Genomic DNA, 10,578 nt, shown 5'->3' with positions numbered 1-10,578 from the left:
TCCTGCAAGAGCAGTGTTGTTTTCAGGGGTGGCTCCAATTAGAAGGAATCACAGTGTTTGTTTCACTAACGCTCAGAGCTGATGTAATGAATTTGCAGATGTTTTCACTCCTCCAATCTTACAGCTTCATCTTAGATCTAAAAGCATTGCTGTTTGCTTGTCACATGTCACATTTACTACCTGGAGACGTTGATAGTGTTGGAAGCAGGGCAGACTCCAGTCCTTGCTCTGCTAGGCAAGGAGAATGAAATCACTTGAGCATGCAGGACTTGGGGATATGCAAAGGTGGATGCTGTGGGCTGTGTCTAAGCATTTAACCTTAATAGCCTAAGCTCTCTGTCCTTAGGAAGATAACTTACCCCTCTAACCTGGCTGCTGTGAGTTGTGCCTAAAATACGTGATGGTAAATCCTCCCAAAGTGCATGTCCTGTGACCTGATCTTTCTCCTCGGTTCTCAGGGTTTATCGTAGGTAAGAAGAGTTATCAATGGGAGGGAAGGGCTCTTGCTGAATAAGAAGGTAACAACTGGCTATTTTCTACCTCCTGGCTTTCAAGGGGTGTTAGACATCTGAATGCTTAGCCTTCTTTGGAAAGTCTCCACTGCAGGTGTTCATCAGATCTGAGCAACCTATTACAGAGAAAACAAGTGTCTGTATGCTTTATGTCACATATCCAGCTAGTGCTTCTTTCTTCTCTGCTAGAAGGCAAATGAAGCTGATGAGACTGCTTGTGCTCAAAGTGAAATGTGCTTTTATACTCATTCGGTACTTGATGTGCTTTAATCATTGGACTTCAACTTGCAGAGCTTATGACTTTAGATAACAACCGTGGAAGGATTCATTTGTGCAAGCAGAACAAACCAAAATGTTATCAGTAAGAATTTCTCTCCCAAATTGTTTCAATTTCTTAATTGTGTGCAGGTGTGGTATAATCCCGAGGGTTATCACAGCCTTCCAGCCTATCTGAACAGCTTGAATAACTTCATTCTTCGAGCTAACTTGCCCAAAAATGAGACTTCGAAGTATGGTAAGTGTCCCTTTACATGAGCAGATAATTTCTTCTCTTTGTGGGGGGAGTATCCTGGTTCTGTTGAGATCAGTGGCAGCACTTACCTTGACTTCAGTGAGGCCATTTCTTTATTCCCAATTACACAGTTCTTTTAAAAACAGAATTGAAAAACATGAATAAACCACATATTTCATTTGTCTTTGTCTAAGACTTAGGGGATCTGGACGGGGAAGACCTCAGCTTCTGTGTAAAACACTCCTTTCATCCAAAAAAATGCCAATGGTTGCTGTTTGATTTATCGCCTCTCACGATGGCACTGGAATAGCTGTCTCTTGATACGTGTCCATTAGTTATGCATAGAAAGGCTACTTGAGGTCATCTCCGGGGGTGGTTTGGATTAGTAAATTTTAATATGTCACCCTTCTGCTGAGAGCAACTCAGGATGTGTGGGAATGTGTTTGTCTGTGTTTGAATGAGAATGAGAGGGAGTGAGATTAAGTGAGAAACATAATTTTCAGCTGTATTTTTTCTGACACACGACATGCACAGATTCCAAGGAGTGTTAGCAGCCCATCTGGGGTTATTGGTTCTTTTAGCTTCTCCTTGGTAATGTAATGCAGCTACCCAAATTCCTGCCAATAAACCAGGGCACCCTATCTTACCTTTTATGGTTTAGCCTACTTTAAGGGGTGCAGCACGGGCCTAAATATGTCTGTGTATGTATGCCTCTCTCCAGAGATGGAGGGGGTGCAGGGAGAAAAGATTTATGTTCATGCCATTTTGAGAAATCTTATACAGAGATTTATGGGATCTGACAAGAGTAGCAATTGTGTGCAGAAATGCCCTACCAATTGATTTTCTTTGACAAAGCGTGCCCTTCCAGGCATGTCCTGATCATGCCTAGAGTCCCCTGCACCTCAGAGGTCTGCCCTTCCAAGTGGCAGTGAAACAGGCTTTTATGGTTTAGCCTACTTTAAGGGGTGCAGCACGGGCCTAAATATGTCTGTGTATGTATGCCTCTCTCCAGAGATGGAGGGGGTGCAGGGAGAAAAGATTTATGTTCATGCCATTTTGAGAAATCTTATACAGAGATTTATGGGATCTGACAAGAGTAGCAATTGTGTGCAGAAATGCCCTACCAATTGATTTTCTTTGACAAAGAGAGAGCCCTTCCAGGCATGTCCTGATCATGCCTAGTCCCCTGCACCTGAGAGGTTTGCCCTTCCAGGGGGCGCTGAAACAGGTCACAGTGTCTTTTTGCTCGTAAGACTTTCCTCACTGACGTGTCTGACTTGAACTATAATGGAAAAGGCATCTGGTCTGAAGCTTTGAGTGTCGTGCCGTGAATTAAAGAAACAGCAGAATGCTGGTTACAAGTCAAAACAGCATGTCTCTCTTCCCACCTCCACATACAGATGCACTGAAACTCACAGCAAGCTTGGCTCACAACACGCAAAATCAGTGCCTTGTCCCCACCGCTGTCCTAAAATACCTACTGGCTTGTGCCTTGGAGATTTGCAGTGTGCCCGCCAGGTCAGAAGGTTCAAGCTCTTCAGTGCACGCTGCATAAGCGTATCACAAAGCTGCAGCCCCTGCCTGGGTGTGGAGAGAGGAGACCTGAGCCAGGTGCTTCCATCAGCAGCAACATCCCAGAGCAGCTGAATTATTAAGCAGTGAAGCTTCTTGCCCTGCCTCTGTATTCCCTACGCATGCCGTAGTGAGAGCAAATGCAGGAAGCTCATGTGAACAGTCAGGAAGTTTTTACAGGGAAAGTTTTATACCAGCAAAAGAACGATTTTCAGTGGGAAAGAATAGCAGTTTTTATTCCATCTGTCCTGCTGCTTATGTGTTTTTGGAAAGAAATGCTTAGTAGTATATGACCAGACAGATAATTCTCCGCTTCCCACTAATGATCCCATCCATAGAATGGGGGAAATAAAATGAATGGGTGAGGATAGCTCCCCCGGGGTAGTGTAAATCCAGTTTGAAATACAATTGAACAGATGTTCTGTGTGGTATGTTCTTGGCAGCTAAATCTATTTGTTGTTGTGACAAATAAATGACAGTTTAAGAACCATTGAAATGGCCAGATAAAAGTGTGTTGTCATTTCAGCAGTCTCAAAGAGGTGCCAGTCCTGCTTTAGAGGTTTGACTTAGACCGCGTATATTAAAAAAAAATACATAAAAAGCTTTTTACCCTGTCACTAAGCAAGACATAATAGCTTTTGACTTATGTATATTGTGCTTTCTTTTCTCTCAATCCCAACCAACAAAAAAGAGAAAGCATTGAAATGGAAATTCTGACTTCTAGCCTAAGCTTCAGTAAAGGAAAATGGCTTTATAGTGAAGTATTAACAGCTTAGACAAACGGTATCTTTATTTCTCGCTCTTTTAGAGAAGGGAAACATTTTCTGGCTGTTTGTGTGGCTTTATCAGCAGCCCAAGATTTTAATTCCATTTCTCTCACTGGTGACAAGACAGAAGATTCATTTCCCCTCCAAAATAAATTTCCTATGAAATCTTTCCTTTCACATCGATTTGCCCAGTATGGTAATTGGGCAGCTAAACCCACAGGCTCCTCCTTTCTGGTCCCCATGTCAGAATACTCATTCTTAGGGTAAATGGCCCAGAATAGTTCTTTCCTCCTGTAGCTGCTGCACGTCAGGCACCTGGCTGTAAGGAGCTTAAATTTCAGAGGTGGCATGTTCTAGCAAATCTCTCTGGATTTAATACAGCCAGAGGTCATCCAGCACTCTCTGAGAACTGATGCATTTACTTAGGTGTCTAAATATGGATTGAGAACCTTGGTTTTAGGCACATAAACATCTCAGCCTAAACAGCTTCTCAGGTGCTAGGGTCTTAGAAACTGGGCTGTTGTCTTCATGGGATCAAGGCAGAGACCTTCACTGGAGGTTGGAACTGGCCCACCAGAGCCCCCCAGGTTCCTCATTTTCTTAGAAAACTGCTTTTATAGGCACAAATTGCCTCTAAACAGCAATGTTTGTTGGTTTGTTTGTTTTTTCTTTCCCCTGGCTGCATAAGACAGAATAGTTCAGAAATACCTCATTGCCAAACCGGGAACAGAAGTGTCTGCATCTTACTTGGGCTTACAATAACATCTCAACAGATGCCTATATTGAGAAAGACATGTATCATAGGAAGATAGTAGTTATGGAGAAAGGCAATAGGGAAAGGTTTGTTTCTGATGATGAAAGAACAAATGAAATTAAGCGAGATCATCAAGCGGCAGCTTTAAAATGAAAAGTATTCACCAGTTTTGAATGCGTTAGTGTTGAAGAATCCAACCTGAAAGACACAGACCCACGATCGTGTGCCTAATTTTAGGTATGGGAGTGCTTTCACTGAAGTGAATGGTACGATCAGCCAGGCAGATGCAGAAACAAGGCCTAGGGTTTGAGTTTCAGATCTGCTGTGCATCAGAGTCAAGTCATGGGAAAAATGGGGACCTTCAAAATTCTGCCCAAGATCACACCGAGATGACAGCAAACCCCAGCTTTTGATCTGCTTTTCTTCTCTACTCACAGTTTTCTGTATTACCGTCAATCTCAGGAACTGGTGAAGGAAGCTTTAAGTTAGCCACGTTTTCAATTTCTTTTCTTTTTTTCTTTTTTTTTGTGTAGGTATTTTCTTATCGGCTCAGCCATATCCTGGAGGACAGAGTCAAGAACAAGTAATGTAAGAAGATTCATTTGGCTGATGCCTGCCTTGTTTAGCTTCAAAAGAAGCAAACCAGCTTCTTGGAAACCATGAAGCAGCCTAAATTATTGAATATCTTTCTCGAAATGGTGAAACCGATCTCTTCCTTGTCTTCATTCCCTCTACATGAATAGCATCCTGCATGCCACAGAGCTGCAGATTCCTATTAGGGTTTCTTTGCAGAATCCCAACTGTGACTGGAGGTCGCAGTTACAGCATCACACATTTTTGTGCTTTGGTACAATATTAATAATATCATTTTCCTTTTGGCCTTTCCCCTCAGTGCTGTGGTACAGTGGTAAAACCCAGTGCTGGGAGTCCTTTTTGCTAGGCGTAATTGCCATCAGAGAAAGATGCTAGCACAGAATCGGGACCTCTTTGCTTCTGAGCTCTAAACAACGCCTCTGCAACGAGGGAAATCTGCCACTTTGACTCACCGTATGTGTCTTTCTCTGCTTTCTCCCCAGGCTCAACAGCTTACTCGACATCATAGTTTCAATGTCTGTTTTGGTTGGCTACTCTATCACAACAGCAAGCTTTGTGCTCTACGTGGTAAAAGAACATCAAACCAAAGCCAAACAACTGCAGCATATTTCAGGCATTGGGATGACAAGTTACTGGGTGACTAACTTCATTTATGATCTGGTAAATAATTCACATTCCTAAATGCACCAAAAGTAGTATTATGCAGCAGGAGGAGGAAAGTTCTTCGTTTAAAGTTGATTGCGTAGACTTCTCAATATTATTACTACCAAGAGCATTATGTAGTAATTGTTCTCTATGGCACTGAAGTCTATTAAATGTGAACCGCAACACTGGATTTTGCTAAGCGAAGGCATTCCTTCTCTCTTGAGTGTGTGCAAAACACTCAGCACATTTATATGAGAGCAACGCAGAACAGGCCAGAGCTCGATTTCCATTTTAGCATGCACGCAGCGAGCTGCTTTGCTGTTCCCTTGCAGGGCTAGGTGAGTTATCATGCAGCCTTTACGCATCTGGGGTAAGGCTTTGGGGCTTGAGGCTACAGCCATTTGGGAAACCCTGGGAGTACAGGGTGTGACATTAGCAGACATCTCCCAGTCCTCCGCTGGGCAAAAATCCATTGCTGGGTTGAATGCTCTCTTTAAGATTATATATTACGAAGGTTTTTAAGGCAAGGAAAGCTACTAATGTAGCTATATGCCTTCCAGGACCTGAGCAAGTTCCTTTCTACAGTGCTGCACTGCGCTGTATAGATTTACCACCTTGCTCCTACAGATAGTTGAGCTCCCCAGCACTGTGCTGCAATATGTGGTGTAGGCATGCCCTTGTTCTCCCTGAAGTTAGGTTTCCTCATGGTAAAGAGGGTTAATAGCACTGCTGGAAAGCATCGCTGGGCTAAGAGGATAAATATGCAGTGTCTGTAAGCTAAAGTGCTTTGTGTCTTATGAATTACCTCCAGTGCACTATGTCAAACACACAGTTAGAGATCTCCAAGTGCAGACTGTCTCTGCTTGTGAGCTTTGGCATTGCCAGCTCTGCTGTAATGGTGATGAGCTCTGTGCATCCAACAAAATTCTACTGATGCAGTTCTGCTAGTGCCTAAAATCCCAGTGAGATCATCAGTTCCTGAAAATACGAAATCTTCAAGGGCATTTTGGTGGCCAGCCCCCTTTGATGCAGCTAAAGGCTGAAAACACTCGAGCCTCAACTCTTTCTGCAGAGCACAGCCTAAGCTTGTAAGCGTTTTGCTAACACTTACAAAGCAGTCCTAACAATGTGGTACTCACCACTAAATAGCCCAAACTGCCTGCTTATAGGGGCTGGTGTGATTAGGCATCAGCACAAGTATCTGCTGCCTTGCACAGGGGGCTTGAAAGGGGTCTCAGGGCAGCGTGGCTGCAGACTGGCTTGGCAGAGCAGCCCTGAGTCACAGCGTGGGGGCGAGGATGGGGCAGGCCTGTGTCTGCTTCCCTGATCTGGGCCCTCGCTCCAGCACTGCATATTTGTAAATCTGCCTGTGGAAAAATCCCTGGAGTCCTTGCCACAATCAGTATTCAGTGGGCTGAAACTAATCCAGCGCTCTCGGCAACTTGATATTTCTCAGTGAATCCCTGCCAGTAAATTCTGTTAAATCCCAAAGCTGGGGAAGAGAGGAACCTCTTGAGGCAGACATTTGGTGCGTCCCTGGTGTGACTCAACATTATAAAGACCAGATTTACAGGGCGCAATGAAATGGTTTGACTGCAAGGCTAACAGAAAACCCAGAGGGGTATTTTTCATTCACAACCTTTAAGGCACTTCCTGTCCACAGTCCTGAACGTTGAGGCTTAGCCTGTTCAAAGTGGCTTTGTGGGAATTCATTTGCGAGACTCACTAAAGTCTCAGGAGGACTGAGAACCTGCCTGTGTCTGGTTTTCCTTAGAAAACCCAGGCTGCACCTGTGGGACCAGATGCAGATCTGAGGTTGTTGCTTCTGCATGGTTCTAGAAAAATGTTCAAGAATTATCGTCCTAATAACCTCTTTTTAATATAATTTTGCAGGTACTTTTTATGGTCCCTATTGGACTCTCAATAGGAGTTATTTCATCCTTCCAGATACCAGGTTTCTGCAACAACAATAACTTACTAGCAGTATTTCTTCTGCTTTTACTGTTCGGGTAAGTGTGAAGCTCAGTTATTTAAATATCATTACACAGCGTGAGGAACTGGATATTGCAGGCTGCTGCAATTTGAGATCCAAGGGAGGAATACGTGGGCTTTTTTCTTCAACGTCCACTTTACAAATGGTGACGAGTTGTTCCTTCCAGGAGCAGTGAGCTAAACCACTGTTTTCATGCCTGCTTTATTCAAAGCAAACTTTACATGAGGGTATGAAATATGCAAGGTCACAGTGACAGCCCAAGCTATAAGCAGATGCTTACTGAACTCTTGCAAAGTTCAAGGTATAAAAGCGTTTCACAATCAGAGAGGGGGAAATAAAAAAGCAGCAGCGCAATTCAGGAAAACTTATTCAAACTGTCTCCCTGGCTTTGAATCCTCCAGTCCTGGTCTGTCTGCTTTCAGTCGGGGCTCCATGTTCAAAGTAAGTATCATAAACGTTTTCTCCAAATTCTAGCAGACACAAAGCCATTTTCCCTCTTTAAGCTCCTGTAATATGGAAACCTAGTCACATGCTGAAACAGAACTGTTCTGTTGTCTGAGGTCTTTAGTTGTTTGTTTTCAGTCACTCTTTGAGTTACTGCAGTATTCTCTGTACTGCTGGCAATTTACAGATACGCAACCTTTTCATGGATGTACCTGCTGGCTGGGTTTTTCAAAGAAACAGGAATGGCCTTCATCGTTTATGTCTGCGTCAACTTGTTTTTTGGCATCAATACCATCATTACTCACTCGGTTGTGTTTCTGCTCTCCCAGGAAAAGGCCACAGATCAGGTAGGAGTGCTAGTAATACAAAACCTTTGGTAAAACAGCAGGAGGCTTCTCGTCGAGTTTGGTATCTTTGATCAGGTCCTTAGCAGCTGGCTGGTTTCAAGGTATTTGAGGGCAGACCAAGTAGAGGACACTGGTCACAGGACTAAAGGAGGTTCCCTGTAGACAGGACATGAGTCAAATACAAATCTTGCTTGTCTGTAAATCTGCGCTTCTAGCGAAAGAAGAAAATTATTGTGACAGAGGGGAGAATACAAAAAGAGAGGTAGAAAACTGCCCGTGCAGAGAAGAGCAGGAGGTGGGTAGAGATGTTTGATAAAAAGTTGGTGGGAACTTTGAATCATTGCTAACTTCTTGCAGCACGAGCTGCCGAGAGTGACAACTGGATGTCGTTGCCCTAAGTCTGACATGTGGTGCGTTAAGCCCAGCACCAGCTGCCTGTCATCTAGATCTGTAATGCAATCATCTCCCTGCAAGAATGAAAAATTACTCAGAGACAGTTACGATCCCCTAAAGTAAAGCCTTCTCTTAAACTGAGATATCCCTGGGATTCGCTGAGATAAAATGTACACCTTACATTTATGGGGTTTTTTGCGTTGTTCGGGGTTTTTTTTAATAAAAGACAGTAGCTTTGTAAAACAATAGGCACATTGAATTTTTCTCTCTAGCTGGACAATGCTTGTTTAGCAACCCCCTGGATTTTAGGGATGTGCAATTATGATCCTGTTCTATCCCTCTGTGCCCCAGTGACAGGGAGTCTCTCTTTCCATGGTAATTTCTTGCCTCTCCACTTTGCTGTGTGTGCTAATACTTTCTCCTGTTAGAAGTAGACCAAATCTCCCTGTATGAGAGTTTATAAGTGTGAGACTGTCCTTCTACATCTATTAAAGCCAAATCTTCCAGTTTATGGAGATATTTGTCCAAGGAAAACTGACAGGACAGTTCTCTGGGGGAGCAGGATTGTGGAGTGGGCTGTGCCCCGCAACAGGCTGGTGCAGCAGCTCTGCAGTTTTGGGAGGCACAGTGCAGCTCAGTGGCAGGATTCAGCTCTGGCTCACGGGTGGATTTTGGGTTACTGCACACACAGGGTGAAGCAGCTGGAGTAGCAGTGAGGGACTGCTCCAGGAACTGGCTGCTGTTTACTATGGGTGATCAGAACCTCAGAGCTGCTTGTTGACTTTTCTGACCTTGTGCCTGTGAAACGAGCTGTCTCCAGAGTTCTTTGCTCTCGATTTATCTCTGCTCTGAGACACAAGCAAATCCCAGTGTAATTGTTACACTTCAGTCCAACAGTAAAATCTATGAATTTATTCCATGAATAAAAACAGTGACTGACTGTGCTGCTTTTTGGGTTTTTTTCAGGGCTTGCGTGATCTCGCTGAAAAATTAAGGCATGCGTTCCTTCTGTTTCCACAATTTTGCTTTGGCTATGGCTTGATTGAACTGTCGCAGGATCAGGCGCTGCTGGGCTTCTTAAAAGCCTACGGAGTGGACTACCCTGACAAAACCTTTGAGCTGGACAAGACCACATCCAAGCTGTTTGCCATGTTTATCCAAGGCACCGTGTTTTTTGCCATCCGTCTTATAGTTCAGGACAGGATGATTCAGAAAGTCTGGAACAACATACTGGAGTAAGTAACATCTGGAGTCTCACAGTGAAAACAGTCCAAGCCAGCACTCTGTGGTTGGATTCTGGGCTTTTGCACCATCATTGTCAATTATGAAGCCCATAAATTTCCAAGATGCTTTGCAAACATGGAGTAAGTTTTCTCTGGCAGTGGTCCCAGTACCTACCAGTAATTGGAGTATTAACTGATCGAAGTGTATGTTACCAGAGTCCCTTGGTAGTCTTTGCTGGCTGATAGCATGGACCTCATTTCAGGGCTTTGGGACTGGTGGGCTGATGTTCACCTGGTTGGTAAGAGCAGTCAGTCCATTGACAATCTCCTCTGTTTCAATCTCCCTGTCTCCTCTGGCTTGGGTGCACACAGGGAGGAGTGAGAACAGTCCTGCCACCTACATTTTAAGTGTGTCCACGAGGTAGGACTTCCTCCACCTCAGAATATTTGCTGAAAAAGAGAAAAAAAACAGGCAGAAAGAGAATGTTGGGGGTTTAAGTTTCCTATATGGTGCAAATATCAGGAGACTGTGTATCTGTGTATGTTTGTGCAGCCTGGGATCTCACGGGAAAGCTCCTTAGTATCCCAAGCACACAGGCCCAGGGGTAAGGTCCCCTCTCCGCCCTCCCTGTAGGTTCCTGTTTGACAGAGTGCACGGCAAAGCATCGCTTCTGCCACCTGTGGCTGAAGAGGATGGGGATGTCCAGGCAGAGAGGAACCGAGTGGAGTCTGGCAAAGCTGACTTTGATGTGGTACAGCTCCAGAATCTCACAAAGATCTACCACCTTCCTCACAAACGCATCATGGCTGTGAAAAACATCAG

General features: G+C 44.2%; 1 protein-coding gene across 1 annotated transcript in view; it reads left to right on the top strand.

The window, feature by feature from the left end:
• Positions 1-10,578, top strand: part of ABCA12 (ATP-binding cassette, sub-family A (ABC1), member 12) — a 55,326-nt gene that overhangs the window by 36,914 nt on the left and 7,834 nt on the right. The window contains exons 31-37 of the mRNA XM_010180364.1: positions 921-1,026; positions 4,650-4,704; positions 5,193-5,370; positions 7,249-7,364; positions 7,980-8,139; positions 9,499-9,767; positions 10,390-10,577. Of these exons, the coding sequence (XP_010178666.1) occupies positions 921-1,026; positions 4,650-4,704; positions 5,193-5,370; positions 7,249-7,364; positions 7,980-8,139; positions 9,499-9,767; positions 10,390-10,577 (1,072 nt within the window). The remainder of the gene's footprint in view (positions 1-920; positions 1,027-4,649; positions 4,705-5,192; positions 5,371-7,248; positions 7,365-7,979; positions 8,140-9,498; positions 9,768-10,389; position 10,578) is intronic.

The sequence above is a fragment of the Mesitornis unicolor genome, unplaced genomic scaffold (assembly GCF_000695765.1).
Source record: "Mesitornis unicolor isolate BGI_N332 unplaced genomic scaffold, ASM69576v1 scaffold5150, whole genome shotgun sequence".
Classification (NCBI taxonomy): Eukaryota; Metazoa; Chordata; class Aves; order Mesitornithiformes; family Mesitornithidae; genus Mesitornis; species Mesitornis unicolor.
Note: the sequence above shows the minus strand (reverse complement) of the source record. Positions and strands in the feature narration are given on the sequence as shown.